At 39.7% G+C, this 24,510-nt stretch overlaps 1 protein-coding gene across 1 annotated transcript in view; it reads right to left on the bottom strand.

Annotated features, from left to right (window-relative positions):
* The window catches only part of LOC146574877 (plexin-A2-like), an 85,212-nt gene that overhangs the window by 7,515 nt on the left and 53,187 nt on the right, over nucleotides 1-24,510 (bottom strand). The window contains exons 9-26 of the mRNA XM_085274906.1: nucleotides 22,057-22,171; nucleotides 20,691-20,891; nucleotides 19,915-20,011; nucleotides 19,001-19,200; nucleotides 17,349-17,500; nucleotides 16,207-16,324; nucleotides 15,533-15,669; nucleotides 14,836-15,003; nucleotides 12,845-12,938; nucleotides 11,291-11,530; nucleotides 10,053-10,196; nucleotides 9,382-9,616; nucleotides 7,863-8,005; nucleotides 6,229-6,497; nucleotides 4,590-4,656; nucleotides 4,067-4,213; nucleotides 3,073-3,232; nucleotides 2,153-2,256 (exon numbers count right to left, since the gene is read on the bottom strand). Of these exons, the coding sequence (XP_085131032.1) occupies nucleotides 2,153-2,256; nucleotides 3,073-3,232; nucleotides 4,067-4,213; nucleotides 4,590-4,656; nucleotides 6,229-6,497; nucleotides 7,863-8,005; nucleotides 9,382-9,616; nucleotides 10,053-10,196; nucleotides 11,291-11,530; nucleotides 12,845-12,938; nucleotides 14,836-15,003; nucleotides 15,533-15,669; nucleotides 16,207-16,324; nucleotides 17,349-17,500; nucleotides 19,001-19,200; nucleotides 19,915-20,011; nucleotides 20,691-20,891; nucleotides 22,057-22,171 (2,791 nt within the window). The remainder of the gene's footprint in view (nucleotides 1-2,152; nucleotides 2,257-3,072; nucleotides 3,233-4,066; nucleotides 4,214-4,589; nucleotides 4,657-6,228; nucleotides 6,498-7,862; nucleotides 8,006-9,381; nucleotides 9,617-10,052; nucleotides 10,197-11,290; nucleotides 11,531-12,844; nucleotides 12,939-14,835; nucleotides 15,004-15,532; nucleotides 15,670-16,206; nucleotides 16,325-17,348; nucleotides 17,501-19,000; nucleotides 19,201-19,914; nucleotides 20,012-20,690; nucleotides 20,892-22,056; nucleotides 22,172-24,510) is intronic.

Raw genomic sequence — 24,510 nt, 5'->3', positions numbered from 1 at the left:
ACAGGCTTTTAGTTCAACTGCAGTCTCCTGTAAAAATCCACTATCATCAGATAGATGAAAATAAAAGGCAGCACAGCATCTACTGGAACAGCTTTATATTACTGTACCAAATATAAATTGCAGGAGAACTCAACACACTGCAGATGCTACAAACACCCAAATAAAGAAATACTCTGCAAGTAGCCCAAACAATGACCAAACTAAAAAATTGATGGATTCAGCAAAGACATGCATTGTGTTGTAAACCAAAGTAATTCCAACCATGATGTTTCTGCAGCCCCAGGAAACACTTTTACCGTTGCTACACTGTGCCTTTCTATATCATATATTTGGAGGTGTAGTATTTGCAGCCCTTTCTGTATTTGTAGTTGAGTTCAGGTCCTTTCTTATTTAAGTAGGTGATGATCATAACTAAATGCATGAAAGGTTTTTTCTAAACTCTCACATCAATACTTAACTCAACATTGCCCTCCAGTGATGCTCATGGTAACTTAGCTTAATCTTTTGCAGCATGTAAGTAAAGTGAAATATTTATGTAATAGACTGCTAAATGTTTTCACATAACAATACAGGCACTTTTTTCTAGTGTCCTAGATCCTGTCTGTGGAACAGCACTGGGGAAATGCTGAATATTGTAGCTCTGCTCTATGAGCTATGATGAAGACCGGTTATCCGCAGTATGAGAGAAATTCCACATTCAGACTTAGCTTTGCACTATTCTGCAAAAGCTGCATTATAGCGAATACCAAATTCAGCTTAGCGACAAAACATGCATTTCCTAGCTAGTCGAAAGATTAAAAATGAAAGAGCTAAATTGTTTATCTCCTCTAGAGATAAGACAGAATGCATTCTCTCCTCTCAAAACATACTTTTAGTGCAGAAAATGTGGCTTTTCTTTGTCTTTACTGGTCTCTGTGTTTTTAGAAAAGTATGTTTTCTCTGTGCATGGTACAGTTGGCCCAAAGCTGACAGTGTAGATGAACATTTGACTGACAAAGGAACAGGATGACTCATCTGAGGTTAGTGACCTGTGTAGTCGCATTTATGAGCTGGGAAGGAAAAAAAAGTGTTGTAAAGAGACGGGCACACAAGTGCATGTTTGGTTGACTAAGTGTGTTTGTGACCACGAGGTTGGAAAAAAATGTAGGCAGTGATGAGGTGAGTGAGATGAATGTAAATGAGTAATACTTTGCCCTTCATCAACAATATCTAGTGAGCAACTGAGTAATCCGTCTGAAAAATTCAGACTTTCCAGGTATAAAATTGCAATCGTTTTTTACAAGCTTTGAGGTAATTAGAGCTGAAGTAAAGCGTCAGTCGACAGACGTTAATTTTAAAAATGTTTGAGTCACTAAAATGTCAAACATTTCCGCCGTCTTTTTTCACATGTGAGGGTTTTTTTTTTGCTTTTGCTTTTATTGCACTTAGTATTGGTTCAGGCTGGATATAAAGTCAATCTCCAAACCCAATATCCCAGCAAATAAGCTGATAACAGTTGATCTCAGTGACAGCCGACACCAGCTGATTGCTCGAATGATACCCGGCTACTCATCCATTATTTTATAAGGTAGGATTTTTTTTGTTGCTATCCTTCTGTAAGCTGCTTTACAACCCACCCCCACCCCACATCCTTCTATTCATGCAGCATTTGCCAAAATCATTGTAATATATGTTGACATGATATGCATTGATGCTTTTTTATGTTTTCTTACTGCTTCTCTCCCTGTCCCAGGCTTGTATGCTTTGGGGAACACTAGGACATACACATGCCTCACTCTGTATTATAAACCAAGCTGCCTCCCACTTTGGTGGTCTGCTTAAGCTGCAAAAATTCCCATCTATCTCTGTGCTAAATTGCTGACCCTCTTCCCCTTTACCAATCCATATATTTACACATCACTTAACTTTGGAGAGTGGAGTCTGAACGCCAAAGTCTAACTATATTCTGCTGTTGTAATAAGTCATTCATTTCAGATGTGGGTTATCTGATTAGAATCCGTTTTATATACTCTACCGTTGGTCGGAGAAACAAGCAAGTTTTAGCATATCACCTTGATTATAAGACACTGTAATGGGCGCAAATAACTGAATTATTCATAAACTCAAAAATCAGTTTTTACTTGTAGTCGTGGTATGATTGTTATTAACAGACCTGGTAGTGCATGAGGGTGTTGAGTCTCTTCCAGTCGCTCTCTATCTTTGTTGTGATGTCCTCATCCTGCAGAACCACACGAGCTGTTCTGCCCTGCCGCCACTCTGTAGGAAAATACAATCAATAATAAATGTGTGACATATGGCACTTTGAGGAATGTTGGTATCCCAAGTTTTTGACAGTTACATATTGTCAAATGTCGATCATTTGTCTGCCCCTTGGCGCTGCAGTTGAGGTCATGTTATCCTTTCGCACTATATTTTATTCTTTGAAACTCTGCAAGTTGTCAAGTGTAGCAACCAAAGTGTCACCAAGACAGCTTCCTGTGCATTTCTACTTGACAATTAAAGTGATTGTGATTCTGTGAACAAAATAAAAATGACAGTGTCTTCACAGAGCTTTAAGCTGCCCAAAGCAACAAAGAGAAACTGATCCTCTCCAAATCCCTAGCCTGGAAAAGCCCCTTAGGGTATAACACTACAAGCCCAAAGCACGATCAGCCACTACCTACAAGTTATCTTATTTACTGCCTTTGAAGGTGCATGTCAGTTGGATTTGTGCCGAGTCATTCGGTATTGGATGACATGTTGTGGGCGTAAGCCTAGGTGTAGGTGCACTGTCAGAACGGTTTAACGTCAGTGTTAGAGTGTTGTTCTGATTAGGGCTGTAAACAGGTAAGGGGGGGTGGGGGGGGAGTCTTGACGAAACTGATGTGGAGCCCTTTCTAGATGTCATATTTGGTATTTGGTATATTGTCATTTGGCACGCTCGATTTCTGCTCTGTTTTCCCCAGCTGTCATTATTCCACATGTGATGTGCCACAGAAATAGTGCAATCTTAGTTTTGCCCCAAAATATATAACACAATTACTGTACTGAAATTATTCCTTCACAATGGGATTGCACTCTGTGCAGCCTCACCTAGATCCATGTCTGTAGCCCGTGGCCGCTGTGAGTACGGCATGTTCTTGTACACTGCATCCAGGATCTTCTCCTTTACCTGGGTAATGGTGTCACAGTTGAGCACCTTGACAGGGATTTCTGGGCTGTTCTCATTGTCGGGGTTCACACAGCTCAGCGTCTGGAGATCCAGGATAGAGAGAAGGGGGAAGAAAAGGAAGGAGGCAGAGAGAAATGTGTTGATTGATACGGAAGTCCTTTCATTACCTGCTCTTCACCAAACTGTCCTGGTGGAGAGCATCTTGGCCAGAAATGTAATTTCACACCTCCAGGATGTGCTTGTGCAGCTCTGGCAGGGGCATTAAACAAGTAATGAGACACAGACTCTCAGAATCTCCGACATGGCGATCAGAGAGGTGTCATTCTGTCGCTGGCTGGCTCTGCCATGCAGCTAAAGCCTGAGGGGGAACCTATTCTGATGGGGCGCTGGAGGAACCCAGCTGGCTTCATTTCAAAAGAAATGTAAAAGAAAGAGACATGTTGCATTATCCAGGTAGTCTTACCTCGTGAATGTACTGGTTTAGCACATGACGGTTAAGCTTATATAGACTCAGTCTAATATTTGTAATTGTAAAGGTAGCTAATATAATACTTTTTTTTCACTAATTTGGGTGAACGATGTCCAGTGGAAACAGTATTTGATTAAAAAGGATATTTGTTGTATGGGGTTTTGAGGCAAGTGTGTGAACCGCTTTAAAAATGGAATTTCGAAAATGTTTTGTCGAATTTTAAGCTTAACGAAATGGGCATCTGGCTATGCAAGAATGTTTATTTCATTTTATCAGAGGTATGCAAACATTCAAAGCAATCATCAAATTATAACCACAGCCTTGGCATATTCAACATTTCTGGGGATCTGTCAAGGCACTTTGCCAAGAGATGTGCAAAAATTAAAGCAGACAAAAGGTAGAGAGTTTTTTGTTTCTCTCTCTCTATCCATGTCTTTGTGACTCACCAGCGTCTTGTATTCAATCTGCTGGCGGATGAGTTTGTCTTCACTCAGGGAATAGCGTGCCTCTCCTGTGATGGAGTCTATGGGTCCTTTCTCCATTTGCTGTTTGATGGCACAGAACAGCATGAAGAGAGGCTCGCCAGCACACTCCTTTGTTTTGGAAAAGAACCCAGGGATTAGGTTGAAAGGTGGGAGAAAGGAAAAGAAGACATAAAAAAAGTAGTGAAGGGAAGGATGGAAATCAGTATTCATCAGCAGAGGTGATGAGACTGAGTAACTGGAGCATGACACATCAAACATAATAAAATTGAGCTTTTATACAAAGCTGGAGACATGTTTGACCTCGCAGGTAACCATTATCCTTCCAGGGTGTTGTTAGAACACATCGATATTAGGCATTTAAAATCACAGCCGCAACACAAACATGCACAGCAGTCTATTTCAGAATCAATGCAAATAACTTTAAGCGAAACCATAGTAGCTCTCACCATCTTAGCAGTGAGATGTGAGAAGGATTTCGTTTTACCTTGAGAAATTTGTGGAGCAAGAAAGCAAACCAGTTTGTCAGCATCTTCTCTGCCACTGACTCTGTTCTGTAAGACAAAGAGAGAGTGTACTCATTTATTAGCAAAGGCACCCCTCTGAGAGCTGGAGTGGTCTGAGTATTCTTTATAATTTAAGACGTAGACGAGCCTGGCATTGTTGAAACCAAAGAAAAATTTAACAAGGAGAGTTCTGATGATATAGCCGCTTGATCTCGAAGGACTCCAGCAGACTTTGGGTTAAGTGCTGCTAGTGCCCAGCATTTTTGGGTCACTGCTTAGAGACAGGTTTGAAGGCCACTTTGAGTCACTCTGTTTCTTCCTTGCAGTGTCTGCACTTAGCTACTTTATATGAGTCCACATGGGTAAAAAATTTATGATTTACTGTCATATATTCTAACTAAATATGTAAAAAAAAATATTTCTGTGGCAATTTTTAAATCCGATCCAAGGCCTACAGCATTTTAGCTACAAATTCCGTGTCCTAAACCTGTCGCACTTTTCTTTTGTTCTTACCCAGATTTCAATCTTAACCTGCACTGAATCAACTGTTGACGGCGTCCCATTAAACTTTAGAGTGCTTCCGCAAGAGCTGCATGTTTGGGCTAACAAGTTCTTGTTGTACTAGCTCCCATGTGAACTCATCCTTATATTTAATGAGTGTGCGTCAGATTGTGAGAGCAACCCCCCCACCCCCCACCCCTTTTTTTAAGACCTCATGAAACATTCAGTAGGCCGGTCTCAGCACTGGGAAAACAATCGGCAGATAACCAGAGGTGGAGGAAAAAGGGAGAGAGGCGAGAGAAGGGAGGAAGAGGAGAGGTGATGGGGAAAGAAATGTGAGCTACAGCTGAATGTTTCATGAGTGGCACACAGAAGATAAGTCAGACTGACAACAACTCTGCTGCCGCTGCACTCACTCTTCCCCATTAGGTTCTTCTCCTCTGCCAGTCCCTCCCACTCTCTATCACTTTTAACACTCCTGTCTTTCACCTGTCTGCTCAGGCATCCTGTTTCTCAGACTCATAGCGGATGTTTCACACTGCTGCACAAAACAAAGCTGTACAAAGGTGGGCTTCCCGTTACTGGCCTAGTTATTCAACCATCAGAAGTGCAGCAACTGGGCCGGAAAGAACAATGCACAAAGGAATTATCTATGCCAAAAGATAAGCAGCATTGATCAGAATTGGTCGGGTTTGTGACCGAAAAAATCTCTAGTTTTAATCCTCTCACCACAGAGAAAAAAGGGAGTCCAGTGTTGCGAAACTGAATGATGTACCCGACATGACCTCCCAACCGAAATTTAATGGGCTTTTCAAATTTCTGACTTTCTTGCATGTCTAGCTTTTAGGGACTTTCTTTAAACATTTTGGAGAACAACTGATTTCTTCTTTTCTGCAAGCACAGTTGAGATCTGATTAGAGATCTAAATTCTGCTTTGTCCACAAAAGCCACAGGACTGTGGCTCAGTTCTGTTCTGTCCTGCAGTTTTACCTTAAATTTATGCGTCTTACATTTTACCAAAGAACTGGAAATGAAAGTTTTCAGCTGACAAAAAATAACTCGGTATGTTACACAGCTTTTTGTTAATTGGGTTTTAGCACTGTGAATGATTCTGCTTACCTGCGGAGGAGTAGTTTGGGGTGGTTCTTGCTCTCCAGATTGCGTTCTATAAGATCTGAGAGCAGATGTTTCAGGATGTCTGTGGCGTACTCCAGCCGTCCCTGCAGAGCGGTCATGATGAGCGAGGCAACGTAGCCGCGGTCACGCATGGAGAAGGAGCGCTGCAGCTCCAGTGTACGTATGAATGTCAGCAGGAAAACCTTATTATTCACCAGCTGAGCAAATTGCTTCAAGGCTTTCTCCACATTCGCCTGTCCGCTCCCTGGCACCTGCACGCATCATGCATTTTTGCACACACAGAAAGGTGAGTGCGCTCATTAGATGGTACACACTCATGGATGAGTTATAACAGAAATACAGACCAGAGTAGAAATTCTCCCCTTCAAAGGGTCGGTACAAACCAGAATTACTGGTGTTGCTAAAGCCTTTGCCTAGAAGTGAGTGAAGGTTATGCAAATGCGTAGAGAACTGCCCCACCCTTAAAAGTGTAGATTTAAAGGAATATATAAAAAATAATAAAAACCTTTTTTGCACTAAATAAAGAACCTTTGTTATGTGTCAAGTGCAATCAGAGGATTTCTAAAGAGTTAATTGGTTCTTAAGAAGTGCTATAATTTGTACCCTAATAATATCTTGATTAAACTATCTTTAATTGGTAACATCAGCCTTGACCTTTACATTCCAAGCTTCTTCTTCTTCTTCTTCTTTTTTTTTACACAAAAAAATTAAAAGCCAAATACTTTTTTTTCTCCAGATTTTCTTAAAAACTGAATAGAGAATGCCTCAAAAATTAAATAATTTGCCTATCCTTTGAGACAATAATGAAAACACTTCTTTCAAATACATTTTAAGAAACAGAAATGACTTCAAACCCAGTAGAAGGCTCAGAGATTAATGGAAGCAAAAAATTCCCAGTATGAGCTGCAGTCAAAAACTCAAATTAAAAACATTAATAAAATTTGGCTATAAGGACACTTCTTGTGAAGGTCTGCACCATTGACAGCTTTGCAGCTGTTTTACAGTAGATTTCCTCCTTGAAGTCCCTTTCTGTCCACTTATGTGCAGGGACCTCGAACTCGAAAGCAAAAATCTATTTCTCTGCAAAACTGACTCAACCTTTATGTCAAGGATAATTACTGGTGGTGAGTTTGGTCTCCACAGTGCCCAAGCTAGAAGAAGGCGCCCCAGGTTAGGAGTGGCACCAGTCAATTGTAAAGCCACAGTCTCCACTCAAACTGCTTCCCATTCTCTTCCCGAAAATGGAAATCAAGTTGCATGGTTGGTGTTTTGACACAGTGGAGCAGATTCAGCAGGCATTACAAATGTGCAAGTTCAAGTGGTCTGAACAGCCCTACCGGTCAGGGATGTGAAAATAGCAGGAGCACTGGAAGTGACCTTGAAATAGAGTGCAGTCAAATTTTAATCAGGTATATTCTTTTGCTTTTTATGGGCAGCGGCCCAAAACTTTTTGACCTCAAACTGATGTGAATATTCTCACAGACAGTTTGACAGCTTTGGCCAAAAAGCCAGTAGCAATTATTTTTGGAGTATACTGAAGCTTTAAGGTCAAGACGTCAGAAAAATGGTTGACACTGCATTCAAGTGTTGCAGCCTCTTCTTCAAAGGTTCCTCACCTCCAGTTCTCTGAGGACAGGATGATCATCTATACCGGGGAAGAGAACTCTCATGGCATAAGTGCGATAATCCAAGTAGGGAATGCCGGCTCTGTCCAGATCACTGGTTAATTCATTGATGTCAGTCTGTAGTTCTGCAAAGGCTGCACATGACACATGTATAAAATGTTTTGCCCAACATTTTAGTAGTGTAAGACAGTAATTCCAAATAAAAAACTTTTACATTTGCATCTTTGAAATTTGATATCTATAGCTTGAATATTAACTATAATTTTGCTCATCTTTTAATTAAGCCACCTTATATAGTGCTGTGAAAAAGCATATGCCTAGTTTTTTGGGGTTTTCAGGTTTCAGTTTTCAGTTTTATTTGTCATATGCAAGTTAGCACAGGGTCAACATTGCAATGAAATGTGTTTGACAAGCAGCAGTCACTCAGCAGCATGGTACAGTAGAAGAAAATATAATAAAATATAATAAAATAAAAAAATAAATAGAAAAATAGTAAAGAGCAAAATATTAGAGAGACGTGGTAAAAGAGAAAAGATGACTAAATATATATGTATCTATAAATATAAATATATGTACACTAGTGATTAAATAAGAAAATCTTGAAAAGAAATATGACGGGGGGCAGATGGGATATTGTTTTATATGCATATTTGTCGTATTTACATGTTTCAGATCAGACAAGCTTTATTGTTAGCCTAAGATGATCCGAGTTAATACAAAATGCAGTTTTCAAATGAGTCATTTTTAAGGGCAAAAAGTTATCCACAGAATATTTTCCTAAAAGTTTTGGAGATCATCCGGATGTTTTCTGGCAGATATGTCTTTGTTCTTTTTGGTTGTCAGTGGTTTTCAACTTGGAGGTCTCCTATGAATGCCATTTTTGCTCAGTCTCTTTCTTATTTTTGAATCATTAATCAATGACCTCAACTGAGGCAAGAGAGGCCTGCAGGTCTTTACATGCTGTCTGGGTTCTTTTGTGACCTCTTGGACAAGTCATCAATGCGCTCTTCCATGTTCTCACTCTGGTTCAGTTGAGCCCCAAAGCCTTAGAAATGCTTTTGTAACCCTTTTTAGACTGATGTCAGTGACTCTGTTTCTCATTTTTCTTTCGATTGTGGCATGATGTGTTTCTTTTTGTGATCTTTTAGCACATTCAATTTGTCAGAAAGAGTCCTGTCAAGGCTGAGTGTAGCTAGTAAAATTGAAGTCAGCTTTTCACAAAATGTGGTTAATCACAGCTAATTCACGATTTAACAAAGAGGGAGGATTACGTTTTTCACATCTCAGGTTATCTGAGCTCTCATGTGATCTGAAACATGTGTGACAAATATGCAATAAAATAAGAAATCAGGAAGCGGGCAAATGCTTTTTCACAGCACTGTAAATCATTTTGTACACATAATTCTGACATAAGCTTTTAAAAGAATATAATGCAATTATACATTTCATGTTAATTTGGGAATATGATTGAGCGGATTTAAGATATTTTTATCTTTTAGTTCGTACTGACCCTCTTTGCACTCCAGAGCCACTCTGGATTCCAGATTGTCCATCTGCATCTGCAGGCGCTTCAAAGTGAGGTCATTCTCATGTGACTTCCGCCTGTAGGCCAGCAGAACTATTACAACGATGATGAGGAGCAGCCCTCCTCCAGCTGTGATACTGAGGATAGCAGGAAGGGTGAGCAGGCTGTCGGATCGGATGTGAACCTCTCCTGGAGAGATGTGGAGTCCGCCGACTTGAACCTGAATAATTGCACGATAAAATTGAAAGATTTAAAGATTTTCAATAAAATCTTTAAAACATGTTCAAAAAAAGGCAAAGCCAAAAAATAAATAAATAAAATGATCACATCAAATGTTAAAGATTTGCCTGTATAGTTGCCTTTGAATAAACTAATATCCAGGCACACACACTTACTTTTCTTTTAATAGCTCTACTGTCAATACTTGCAAGAGTGCATGTCAATAATTGTAGAAGGCAATGTTCGCTACTTTGGAACCTACTAGACCATGAGTGACAAACAATGACAGAAAGCCAACAACTAAGTGAAAGCCTGTCAATGACCCACAAATACAGACAAGCACTGACCTGCAGAGAGTGACCCACATTCATGCAGACAGGGAAACAGATGGACAGACAGACAGAGAATTGCCGGATAGGCACAGAGTTGAAACTGACCAGGACTTTGTGTTGCCCGGTGAGGTTTGGTGGCTCACAGAGTAACTGAGTGTCCGACACAGTAAGAGAACAAGGTGTATCCCCGATCAGCACCGTGTAGTTGAGCCTAGCTCCACCAGATGCAGATGGCACCAGGTTACGTCCCTGCAACATATAATATAAAATTTAAATATATCAAGCACATTTCACATTTTAAGACCAAACAGCTCAAACATTAAACCTGAACTCTGTACTGAGAATCTTAAAAAAAACAATATTTGTTTGATCTAAGAGATCCAATTAAAAACATGATTCTGTGCATGAACTATTTGACAAGGACAAGCAACTGTTCACCAGAAAAATAGTATGCTTTAGCATCATTCAATGTTTATGTATCAGTGGAGTTAGTGTAAACAGCTATAAGGGCATTCACAGAGCACATCACCTGCCAGGGCCTAGGCGCTACTTTGCAAGTTTGCAAAGAACCAAAAGTTAATTGGTTTTTCTGGTCCCCATTCTGCACCTTTCCACCAAGTTTTATGAAATTCAGCTTGGGTAGTTTTTGCATATTCTTGCTGAGAGACAAAACAAACAGCACTGATCACATCCCTTTGCCTTGGCTTTTGTCTTGCGAAGAAGGCTTTCTGTCAGTTTCTGTACTGCACTGCGGACTGCCACAGAGTCTATTTTTTATTTTTTTTTGCAAGAAAGCTGCTAAATTATTTTAGCTAACAAAGGCAGATTACTTCAAGACACAAACCAATATGCCATGCTGTTCTCTCTTGGCAAACGTAGCTAAAGATTTAACTTCCTTGCAGTGGCACATGAAAGTAAAGGGAAGAAAAGTAAGGCAGAAAAAAAATTATTTTAAAAAGTACAAAAGAAGTGTTGTCCGTTCTTTGACAGGAAGCATTTGAGTTCACAGGGAGAAGAACATCAGACAGAAAAAGTCAGCAGTTATGTCCACCGTGGTCTGAATTATTTATTAAAAAGGCATAAAAATTAATGGGGAAACAGAGGGGTTGATGTGTGTGGAAGAAATAAAATCTGATCAAATGGGATAAGATTTTTTTGATCACTGAATCAAGCAACAGACTATTTATAGCACTGAGCACAAGGATAGAATTACATTAGGTTATGTGTACTGAAGATAAAACAAATGCTGTTATGAAAGCCACTTAGTGTTTTTAAGGTTTTGCCTTACTCTGAAATGGGAACTGAAACTAGACTCATTTCTGGGAAGCTCTCCATCAACTTACTTTGAGTATGATGGGAGCTCCAGGTTTCTGCTCCAAAACACCCGAAAGGCTGAGGGGCTCCAGGTAAGGGTTGGGGTAGTAGACAAAGCTTGTGTTGTTATAGGTGAGCAGAGCTTGGACATTGTTGAAGACAAATCCAAACTCATCCACATGTTTCACTGTCTCATGGTCTGTGGTGTACTCCACCTTCAGAGATGGAGCGAAGCAGCTGATGGTGGTTGTGTTCAGAACTTTGCACACCTGGAGAAGAATCAGATCAGGTTTTTTAAGTTACACCACATTATCCACAACCTGACAATGTAGTGAGTGAAATATTACAGCAGCCAGACTGTACGTATTATGATATACAAGTTTTATATCTTCCAGTAATTATTCATTTAACCTCAAAGGAAAATTAAGTACAGCAATTAATGAAGCACCACTTGTAGTTTTTATATATGTAGGAACCATTTTTGCTAAATAGATCTGAACAGATGTCTCACTTCGTGCCCAAATGTTATACTACTAATAACTATCCTGTTATTTCGAACATCCAGATGTTAGACCCTTTAAAATCCTATTCAACTTGCATATTAACAGAATAATATCTACTAGAATCTGTTTCATATTAAGCCAATCACTCGATTACGAGAGTGAAATTCTGTGGGCTTTTTCGCCCCTATACTTCTTCAAAGTCTCCTTTAAAAATGAGCTGTCCCTTTAAATTTCACCAGCTTGACACCAGTTTCTAGTTAGCTTTAGTCAGATCTAGTTTTGCACAGAAAGCTATTTGAAGTAAATTAAATGCTTTTGTGATTCTTAACATTTTCAAGTAATTCCAGTTATGTTTTCGAGATATGTGTGATAAAGATGCTGCCCTCATTAAATTCACCAGTGACCCTTTTCTAGCAGCCGTTTCGGGTTAAAGTTCAACTTTAATCCCTTCAGATCTCAGCTTTGCCAGTAACACTGTCGAACATGCAGCTTTAATTGACTGGCTGAAAATTTGGGCTGGCATCGTTAACACATCATTTAATTGGCTCTGGGCAAACTTCTCACATACAACATGTTCCACATAAAAACACCCTAATTTATCAAACACAAAAACTGAAGGTCCTTGTTTTCTCTTACATTCGTGCAAGCAAATAATGCCATCATTCTCTCTCTGGCATCTCTGCAATAGTTATCTTTTCTGCCAAGGTGCAGTCCTAAAGCAAATCCATGACTAGTAAGAAGTGGAAAACTTGCTCCCAAAGGACAATCAATCACTTTGAGCGACCTGCCTGAGCAGTTCAGGCGAGCAGAATTAGCTCCATAAATCACCTCCAAAAGTGAGTTGTTCATCCATATCATTTTTTAAATCTTCTTTTGGAATGATCCTTTATGTAAACCTGTTCTCACTTCTTTTTTCCTCCCCAAACCTCTTCCTCTTCAATCACATTATAAAAATGATTATACCACAGCACTGAATCTGTCTAAATACAATCATAACAAATCACAGATTTAGAGTAAATTTATTGACGTATGCTTTTTAAAAACTAAATATAACTATAAATCAGCAGTTTTTACACTCACATTGACAGATTCATGCCCAGCATATTTGACTCTGACGCGTGGTTCCTGAACTACATCCAGATTGGTGCCAGTCACGGTCAGAGTGGTGTGTCCACTGTTTAGAGGAAAGAAATACATATTTATTGTTCAAACAAGCACATACGTGCACAATGCTCTCAAAGCAACCTGCTGAAATGCTGCTGCTTTTTCATCATGATTTAAATTAGAATGATAACCACAGAGACATCTGTGTTTTTAAACATTTCCCAGAAAACCTGCATTAATGCAGGCTTGAGGAGGAATAGCTGGGATGGTAGCTCAGGCTTTGTTATTGGACAGATCAAACGGAGAACCAGCTGGCTGCTATTTTATATTCATCCATAACTGCGAGACTGGCATAGCACGAATACAGGTGCTGCTTGTTTACATATCTGCGCTAGATGTGATTAAAATAAACAACACGCTCTAATCTCTGAATAACCTGAACTGCAGTGCGAGCTTAGAAAAATGTGGAAGTAGAAAGTCGGAAAAGTGAGACAAAGAGGTCAAAATACAGGAGAGGTGGAAAAATGCTTTAAAAAACTGGTCGGTCAAGTCAGCCTGACAGAGTGCCAATCCTTCTCTTCTCACACTTCAAAGGCTACCTAAGCTTGTAGTGCCTCATAGTGGGAATGCAGATTCATGATGAGGGCTCTTGATTGCAGCTCCACAAAGCTCCTCCTGTCACTAGGCTGAGGGCCAGGGTGTCTCTCTGAAGTCTAATCTGCAGGGACGTAGTGCCGAGTAATCCCACCCTAACTCTAATTAAGTGCCATCTTTTATTTAGCAGAGTCCAGGTAGTGCACCCTTCAACTGCGATACAAATGTTCACGTAGCAGGTTCATTATTGTAATATTAACTGCATAGAACTCATTCATGTAGAATCGTGAATATTTGAGTCAAAGATGGTTTGTTTGGGGTTTTTTTTGACTATGATTGTTTATATAGATAACAATGTTGTGGCTAGTGACTTGATAATATCTCTGCAACCCTGACAGTATTGCCAAACTCTCAGATTTCCTAAGAGACTTTCTATGAAGAGCTGTATTATTAATCCCATTGTACCGAAACTGGCTTCAATTCACGGAGGAGTTGTTTGTGAGATAATTCTCAATATATAGGAGTAAATGGAGCTTAACACCTAAATTACCTGCTTCTTGACAAAGAAAGCCAATGCCACATTACTTTGGTCAGAAATGATTAGTTTTAACAAATAATGTAGGGTGCCCTGTTTCTTTGGGTATTAAAAGGGTAGCTGTTCTCTAGCTGTCTAAATTGTCCTCTACGCCCTGGTTAGAGGACTAAAGGACCACTACTCCTCCATTGCCAAAAGAAATGGGAGGACTAGGGCCAAGTGATGGGCCAAGAGGGATTGGGCTTTAGTCAATGAACACTGAAGCTTATCTGTGCAGTGCAGTCCTGGAACAACATCTGTATTTCATAATATTGTGTTGTTGTCTTGGACTTCTTTATGTTGAGAAGTGTTTTTATTTTTTATCCTTTCAGGTTACGTGCATGAGGGGGCCAGAACATTTGAAATGGCTAACCAGCACAAAACTATTACTGTTACCACGGTCCATATAATTAAATTAACACCTCTGTGACAGCATCAATAAAAACTGAACATTATAGCCTTCGTAAAAAGGAAACTTTATGGGAATTGTACCCATTTTTTGAGAAAAGTGAATCACACATAGTACAAGTTTTTCTGTGCCACTGACTTTACACATAGATTCACAACTTGTGTGTGGGTGTTGATTTAATCTAAATGAAGTATTGGATATTTATGACAGAAAACAGTTAAACATGAAGTGCATGAAGTCCTCTTTCACACATGCATCATCTGCAACACATTTTGCAACATGAAAACTGTCACTTGCAAGATGAGATCATTTGCACTTTTTTAATTGTCACACGTTCCTATGATTAGGCTAGTAACAGCGTTTATTCAGTACTTAATTTGTTTATGTTACCTGGTAATGCTCCACAGGGGCTCAATGCGCTGTACTGTGGGGTCTTCTATGTACTCAAAGGTCAGACTTCCAGGAACCTTGGCGCGGTCAACACTCAAACTGACTTGCACTGGCCCCGCTCCAGTCACCGATGGAGCAGAGAAGCACACAATCTCTGACTTGGTCCTCCTGGTGAGATTACCAAAAGAGAGATTTATTCATGCCTTTGATTGTGACTGCCCACTCAGTGCTGCAGTGGCAGACTTCACGTCACTATGAGCCATGCGCATTACGGTGAGAGGAGAGGATTCATTATAGTCTGTCCCATCTCTTCCTCGTTACAGACACATTAGGGATGGAACACTGTAATTAGAGGGTGCTCAAATTAATGGCTTCCTTGCCTCACCCACCTGACTGCTACAATGTGAGGCATTTTGAACTTTAAATAGATATCTATAAATACACAGAGAACAAAACTTACTACAGTGAGTTTCATCATCTCCTCACTAATTATCAAAGACTTTTAATTTAACGCACAGACACATAATTGTATCAAAGGTGTGCTTTTTTAAAAGAGTGACCTCATACAGTTTTTAATTGATATTAGTGAAGGCTAAATCTTTAATATTGTGCAGAGGCAATCTAAATTTAGTGCTTGTGAGTCAGGAATCATTTTTAATGTGAGATTAAGATGATGTCAAGGGGTTATATTACTCACCTGTATAGCTCACATGTCTGATTACCAAAGTACACATTAACGGTACTGCCAGCTCCTAGATTCTCCCCGACTACAGTGACCTTGGTGCCCCCAGATTCAGGTCCTCGGCCTGGAGTCAGTGCCAACATTGCAGGGGTCTTTGGAAGAAAAAGAAAATCATTCATGTTTCATTTAGCATACGTGCCAACGCAGAATACAATATGTCTTATTAACTGTGTGATTCTGATAAACCCTGTTCTTCCAGCCTTGGCTCAGTAAGTCTCTGTAGAACTAAAAAGTTAAGAGCAAAATTGTTATAAAAGGTAGACCAAGGTCTAATAATTTATTGAGTATCAAGGCTATAATTATTTTAAAAACGAGTAATACTACACCACATGCTCAGAAACAGAGCCCTCTTTGGGATAAGGTGCAATAAACCAGAACATTGTTTTCATCAGCCACTAACAAAAATACCACAGTTGAAAAGTCATTCCTAATTATTTTTTAAACTGTCTTGTGCACAGTCTGTGCTGCACTTAAAATGCATTGAGAGTCTTATTCTCTTCCTTGCCAGTTGATGATTGCAGTTGCCTGAACCGATCGAACTGGTTAGCTTTTACGTACAATCATACAAACACTTCGCGTTTATTTTGGAAAAAGTGGACAAGTTACACGTGTTTCAGTGTCAGAGTTACCACAAAGGAGTAGAGCTGGGAAGACTGTGCTCGTAGCTCTGGTCTACATTCGCCAACACACAGCATAACTGGACCTGGAGTACTTCCTTCAGGAGCTGCAGCCATCTCACACACAATCCTTTCAAGACAAAAAAGTAAAAAAACAAAATATGTATGTGGGTGCACAAAAACACAGGCATCATGCATAATAGTAATAGCAGCATCCAGGCATACACACAGAAGAATCACTGCACTGCATCACATTTGTTATGAAGTGCACTGCCGGAAGATGGCCGGTGTGATTGAGGTAGACTTTCATGGAAGTTGTGGGTCAATACAGAAGCCCATCTTTCTTCTGAATGGGAAACCTATAACAGCAGTATAACTCAAATGATAAACTACACCCCTCCCCATCTCCAGCACGATTGCCACCCACCATTACCTCCGGTTACCATGACAACATAGTGGATTCTTCAATAAATCAGTATTGCCTGTCAGGTCAATAAGATAAAGTACGCCATGAATAAGTCATTATAGCAACTGACCCCACGCTGAAATTAATGGTAGTAACAGCTGTAATGCCATGTTTTAAAGCACTGTTTGTGCCAAATGAATGGCCCTGCCAAATGCACAGCTCTGCACAAGAAACTTGTCCTGCGATACAATAAGAGCACCCAATGAATCGTCCCTGCCCAGCCCTTCTATTCATACATCACGTGAGTTTTCCAATTTTCTGCTGGCATGTTTTTTTTCCCTTTTTTTTTTTACCCCCCCTTCTTTAGAAGGATATAAATAAAGTCCCTGCAGCCTGAGCCCAATTGCATTACATGGCTGTGAGAGAAACACATGGCTAACAGATTGTCCCTCCAGTCAGCGACATGCAACGCATTTCAATTACAGCTGTGCCGACAGCCTTATAACGACAATGACACAAAGACTGTCTCTTCCTTTGGCTCTGACTGCACCAGAGCAATACAAAGAACCATGCACAATCCTACAACCTGATGAGGCATCACAGAGTATCCAGCTTATTCAGAATGTGCTAGTGTCTTTATGGGGAAAAAAATATGTAGAAAGAAGGAGATAGGGAGAGTGCACGCATTTATTTAATAGTACTATATCAGTACTATTTATTAGTACTGGAGGGGAGGAGTTTCTCTTACTGTTCTGCAGTGATGTATCCCTCCTCCTGTGGTGTGCACTGCACTCCTGCCACTTCCACGTTACCAACCAGCTCAGAGAAGGATAGACCAAGGTTCAAGCCCTGGATTGTCACCAGGGTGCCCCCTTCCAAAGGTCCAGCAACTGGGTTGACCTACATAGAAGAGAGGAATTAAATAAATTAAATAAATATTATAAAGCTTTATTCTTGTACATATTTTTTGAATAATTCTTGTATATTTTTTTCCACATAAATAATGTGCACTTCCATACTGGAAAAAAAGATGCTATAAAGAGAGTTAAACTTGGCCAAACCCAAAAGAATTTCAATTATCATAAAATGCAAACACTTTAAGTTCTTACTAAAAATTTGGCTTTGAGCACTGCCTTAAAATATAGGCTTTTGACTATTTTGATCAAGAAATATTGTCCTATAATATGTGGAATAGTAGAATCACACTTTAAAAACTTAAAACTGGATCTGTGTAGCCTTTCTTTATTCTTGGGAAGCAAATATTAAGTAAATATACCATAAGTCTGTGTGTGAAATGCTCAGCTTTCATAGCAACTGGGTCTCTTCAGAAAACCTTGAAATCCACCATAATTCCAAGCAAACTTTAATGAATAATGCAGTGAATAACAAAGCCTTGAGAAAACCTATTCACAGCCCTTTCCAGTGTCAAGTTAACCATCCCAGCAGGAAACCTTTGGACCTACAGAACAGAACAGGAGCAATGCCGGAGCAACACTCCCTCCACTCCCAAGCAGCGCTCAGTAGTTGATTCATTCGGCTGCAGCTCCTTCAAAAACCCCAATAATGTAACAGGAACATCAAAGGCTCCCGGCTCTTTGAAGTGGAAGAGCCTTGCATCTCTGTGCCTGACCCACTGTGCCTCATTCAAGAGAATGAACAGGAGTTTGTGACATAAAAGATCCATCATCACTTTCTAAACAGACTGAATACGTTTAGCTGTCAAGCACTTAGGGTATTCAGCTGGTGTGGAACAAAATGTAAGATAGGCTCAGGTAAACAAGCACTTGGAAGAAAAACTGGAAGTTGGCCACAGAGAAAATTAGAGTTATTTATTGATATGTACAGTATGAACTACTTGTATTTGTTAAAAAGATGTCTGGCATGTGGTTTTCGGATAGTATTATGTACAGATAAAAGATGTGATTTCGGAAAGTAACTTCTCAAAATCTTCGAACAGAGTTAGACTTTTTTTGTCGCTCTAAGGTCTATCAACCTGTTTCTCTATGTCTCGCTTGCTGTAATGGCAAATAGAAGCAAAATCAGGTATTTTATCCACTATAATAACCTGGTTCAACTCAGTTTCTCTGACAGACATGTTTTCAAACATGATAGTGATGGAGTTATTTTAATGCAATGAGTTGTTTTCTCTCTTTCCTTTGAATTTTAAAAAGAAATTAAATAGAACATTTACTTATAAATTGCTGGATCTTAGCACACAACTACTACAAATTTGTACCCAGGTCCCAGAAACCACTTCTAAACTAACGTCCTTCTTAGCTAACCACTTAATTAACTACTTAGCTGTGTTTGCATTATTTGAATTCACCATATGCTTAAACTTGATGGCTCAATAGGATGACTCAGCAACAGACAACCCAAGTGCACTAATGAGCCACAGACCTCCGTAATGCGTGGGTTGGTGCATTTGACATTCCTGGCAGAAAGATCCAGCCAGCGGCTAGCGTAAGGGGAAATGGGAGGACAGTGCTGCTTCATGGTGCACCGGCCCTCACCGCTACACCAGCCACACTGGAACTTCCTCTCTGCCCGCAGACACATGCCACAGCTGTCCCGTAGGGCACTGCATTTGTAGAGATGCACTGTAGGATAACAGAGACAACAGTGTAACAATACTGTAATATATGAAAACCTATAAAATATACTGTACACGCACCAAAATTTAGACCAGCAGGGAGTGCAATTTGGTAAACTAAAAAATTTTATGAAATAACAAAAGAGAACACAAACTCAAACAGTTGGTTTTCACTGTCATCGCCACAAATAACTGCAAAGTCATCATGTGTATTCAATAAAAATAATTTAATAAGGCATGTTTATGCACATGGCCTATTTCAAGGATTAAGAAAAAGATCATGAGTAATCCAATAAACCCGTCTTTGAACTTTGCCTTTTACATCCTTTCCAGTAAGTAACCTTTATTTATACCCATGTAAATGAACTTCCTTAAATAACAGCAAGGCCTGTTAAAATTCATGGCATGCATATATTTTGGTCAATGGGGATGTATTTAATGTACCACCCACCATGACAGCTGACAAGCACCTTTCCGTGCAGGATGATGGACAAGAAACCAAAAGCGGCAGTAAGAGCCAAGCTGAGCAAATATGAAAAATCATCCTTCACCCCTTCAGGTGTACAAGTGATTGGGTGCTCTTTGATAACACTCCCTGCTATTGTGAACTTTCTCTCAAGGCCCTTCAGGAGCCTTCAAGTGCTTTCTATGACCCATCTATACCCTGTAGATTGAGTGTTTTACACTTCTCTGGTATGGCAGTGATAGATGACAGAGGCACCTTTAATCTTCTCTGGATTGTCAATGATGAAATTGCCGTTCCATACAATGGAGAGGTCCACTGCCAGGTCACTGATCTTCACACCCTCGTACATGTACTGAAAAGCAGAAACCAAAAGTAAGAGAGTGTTCAGAATAGGGGGGAGAGGGGAATTCAAAGGGAGACAGGGCACAGAGTATAAAAAAGATGGAGAGAGACAGAGTAGGGAAAATGAGGGGATGAAAGGGCAGCAGCGAGACAATGCTTTTAACCATCTGTCATTTCTGCCATGGTTGTCTGCTCCTCTACTCTTTGACATGTAGGGACGCAAACCCAGGCTGGGGTGGCCAATCATCCACATCTGAAGAAAAATGGCCTTTTCATACATTGTCACAGAGTGCCAAGGTGTGCTTTTCCATTGAAATTTAGCCTGTGATTTGTATTGTGTAAAAAATTGGGCAAGAAATATCCTGTGCTCCTCCATAACTTATGCCATTCAAACTGAGATACGGTTTTGAGATACAGTCGTATAATTGTGGTGTATTTCGTTTTTAACCATGCAACAATTTTCCCTTCTCTCCTTCGTTACTTCCCTGTTACTCCCCTTCTTTCTCTTACATGCTTTTCACAATTCCTTATCACTTTCCCTTTCCTCTACTTTTGCCTCGGTGTGCTTGACACTTCAGGCGGTATTCACTGATGCTGATATACCCTATGTACCTTGCCTACACAGCATCCAAGCCGTCTGCCTCATTTGACAGCTGTGAGACTCCCGCTGGGAGTGTTTGAGGTCATACCGAGCTGTTCTGGCACTGCACACTGGTGCTGTTGAAGCGGAGCGCCGTGACACGGTGGCTGACACCCTGCACATTCACCACACACTCATAGCCCCGCTGGCCCGACTGTGGCTGAGGAAGGTTCCGGGCCCTCAGGGTAATGGGTCGAACCTCACCAGCCGGAATGAGAATTTCTCCAGAGTTAAGAAGCTGAGGACATGCCTGTGAAAGGAACATACGAAGAACTGCAATTTTACTTTTTACAGTAAATACGTATCAACTGCCTCAATATTAAACAGGTAGCATTTATGATATTTTCAAAGTTAGCTTCCTTATGACAGATTGAGCTGTGTATCTAAAACACACACATTATAGTTTCTGTACACTAGTCTATGTTGGTTTGCATGCACATCTGTTTGTTTTGTTGAATGTAGCCTAATATGACATAATCCATATGAATCTGTAATATGACTCAGGGATTAGTGGGGCAAAGAAATCACTAATCCAAATAGACTTTGCATTCACATGGTGCATCATTTTTCTACAGTAAAGTTGATTGATATGTAGGAACTCACTACCTCTTCAGCTATATCAGCTAGACTCTATTCCAGAGTTCAAATCTCACCTGTTTACGTTCACATATCAAGTACAACCCTGTTTTCTACTCTATTAAGCTTTTAATTATCTATATTATTACTAGGAATTGTATGGACAGGTGGCTCTTTGCTGAAATATTTTCACAACATATTGACGAACTGCCATTAAACTGCTGCATGATTAGTAAGGATAATACAGTCTTTGGTAAACCTCTGAGTTTTCTTCTAATATCACTAGTAGTACACAGTTTCCTCTAATCAGCTAAAATATATAACATCCTCCAGGATGGATTGGCAAAAATATTTGTATACATATTTATACTAAAGTTCCTGAAAGACCAATTATCATGACATTTGACAAAAAAATGATTCAAAGTATTCATTATGAAAAAAAGTATTCACAATTTTTTTAATTCTGTCATCTACAGCTTTTATATGCTTTTAATGTGAATAGCACTTTGGTTTATGACTAAACACTTGGAAAACTAATGAAATTCTCTTTAGTTGCTAATGTGCTTAGTGCTGACCGTTAATATGCAAAAAAACTAAGTGGAAGATGATATTTGCTAAAATGAGCATGTTAGGGTGCTGATCGAACCATCCTTCTCCCCGTATGGCTTTGCAAGGCCACTGGTGTGGCTGTAAGGTTTTTATCCTAATGATTCTTTGCAGAGAATGTGTTTTTGTTTACTTGGATTTCTACCTTTAAGGCAAAAGTGTCATATATCATCAGAAAAATTGTGTTCCTGAAAGCAAGACTTCAATCTGCTCTAGTATTTCTATGAAAGTACCTCCGAGGCGTTGACTCTGCCCTCCTGGAAAGAACAGCTGCTTGGGTCGTGCGTGCACAGGTTGCGGTATTTACACCAGTGACAGCGAAAAGTGCTGTTTACACAGGACAGACACCTGCAGGACAAAATGAACACATTATGACAGACTGTTCACTAAGTGTGCCATGCAACACTACCGCATTTACACACATTGTAAACCCTGCCCATCATCTGCATGTTCCCTTTCTCAGACTTCGTAAAGGACTGCAGACGGGAGACTAATGAAGGATTGTGCTGAATTTATCTTGACACTCTCTTTTATGAAGATGTCCTCAGGCAGCATGAATGTGTTTTGTTTTTTTTTGTTTGTGCGTAACAAAGCATTACCTTCAGCTTGAAATATTGGTAGGAGAGAAACCGTTCACATGTCACTGTTAGTTAAAGCATAAACAGTCATTCTAGGAATATAAAAAATGATGTACACTAGTATCAAGGACACAGTGTCCTTAATACATCTAAATTTGACTACTACAGCTTTTCATTTTATTATGTTGTTTGCAGTTAACAGTATGCCAATCTTCTCAGGATTGTGTACAAAATCAGAATGGAAATAACCGAATGTTTCATGGGTAGAATTGTGCAACAGCTCTGGCTTGGATTCAGTCACCTACAACAAGCGGTCAGTTGTGGATTAAGGTTGTGGAATCTATCCAACGAGATTTAATCACATTTTGGTCAACAAACATGGAAGCAGTGCTAATACAGCAGAGATGAACGATACACAGCTGTTCATAAACCAATAAAGCAATTGTGAAGATTCTGATTAGGGTCTATCCTCTTTTCCTGTTGGGGAGGTTGTTGCCTTTCCTGCCTCTAATTAAGTTCTACCAGAGTGTAGGAAGAGGATCCATGCATTATCACAGTCTGTTAATCCTAAATTGTCCTGCTGAATGAGATGCAGCCATGAGAAAACTATAAAAACACTAGTAGAGCTCCAACACTGCAGCTCATAGTGAGTTACAAATGCCAATAAATGTAGAGCAGCTTCATTAAAATTTGATATTAATTAGCTGCCCAGGGCCAGTATGGACATAAAAATGTGTGCTTGTGGGTGCATGTGTTAGAATGAAATTCGGGGGGTTGCGCATTAATAGAGCTGGACTGGCAGGGTGCTGCAAACACTGGATAATTAATTATGGAGGGTGATGTGGTGGTGAGGTGATGGTGGTAGCGGAGGTAGAGGGGGAGAAAGAGGTGCTGGGTTAGGAGTGTGTTTGGTCTGAAATATTAATCACAGGAGTATACAGGGTCACCCTGCAGCTAATGGAGGCCGTACTGGGGTGGGGCGGATGTGATGAGCTTCCAACTGTTTTCTTCTAATGGCTTAATATGGTTATATTGCAGCGTTTATGTCACAGTCAAAGAGCATTGTGAATAAGTGGCATGTGGGCTAATTTTCTGGGTTTACTATAAATACTCCATCAGTCAAATGTTTCCTCCCAAAGCGGATACAGAGGCTAGCTTTTGTCACTCATGGCTGGGTGTAATTCAACGTTCAGTTAAGTGAAGCCTATGTTTAAGCACATCAATTAAAACCTCAAAAAAAAAGCATGTGTTGGCTCATGATGTGTGACTCACTTGAAGTAGATTTTAAAAAAAAGCACACGTTGTAGGTTTAAGTTCTTTAAAGTAAATAATTAAATTTTCCTTATTTGGAGTTTTGTTAATGTTGCTGTGAAAACTTATAAAGTGTTTGCTAACTTCTTTTAAAGCTGACAAATGCTGCTAATTGGCTTTCATCCTAATAAGATCCACATTTGTAGCAGTGCTTGCAATTGTTATTCACAAAGAAAGACTCTTGTCATTTGCATAATGGCTCAAAGTCAAAACTGCGTCCCTGCCCAGTTAGTAGGCTTATATTGGATGACATTTAAATAATGTACTTTTAAATTATTTTACTTACCCTCAAGCATCAGAGCAAGGCTAAAAATATAAAATATCTTATGTCTAATATTGGAGGCAAACACAATTCTCTGGCAAGGCCCCTTGGGATGAAGTCAAAAGGGGGTGTGTGAATCTAGTACTTATCTTTTTAAGCAGCCGTCAGGGACTGTTGGTCTAGAGTGAAGCCATTTCTAGGTGTTAATATGTATAAGGGCTGCAACAAACAATTGTAGTTTATTACCGTTTAATCTAACAATTATTCTCTCTATTAATTGTTTAGTTTGTTGTACCTTTGTCTCCTATTTTGTACCGCAGACAGTTCAAAACTCAGAAGTACTTTGATATGAAACAGAGGAAAGCAGGAAATTCACACTGAGAAAGCTGAACCCTCAGAATGATTGAATTTTTTTTTGCTTAAAAAAGAAATAGAAAATAAACAATGATTAACTGTAAAAATATTTTCTGATCAGCTGGTGTTAAAACAGTAATTCAAAGACCAAGAAAACAACCATATAAAAGGCTGATCCAAAC

Source organism: Mchenga conophoros, linkage group LG5 (assembly GCF_057382185.1).
Source record: "Mchenga conophoros isolate Kocher_MC1m ecotype Shallow Benthic linkage group LG5, M_conophoros_male_GT1.1, whole genome shotgun sequence".
Classification (NCBI taxonomy): domain Eukaryota; kingdom Metazoa; phylum Chordata; class Actinopteri; order Cichliformes; family Cichlidae; genus Mchenga; species Mchenga conophoros.
The sequence above is the reverse complement of the archived record's forward strand: the minus strand, read 5'-3'. Positions and strand labels throughout refer to the sequence as shown.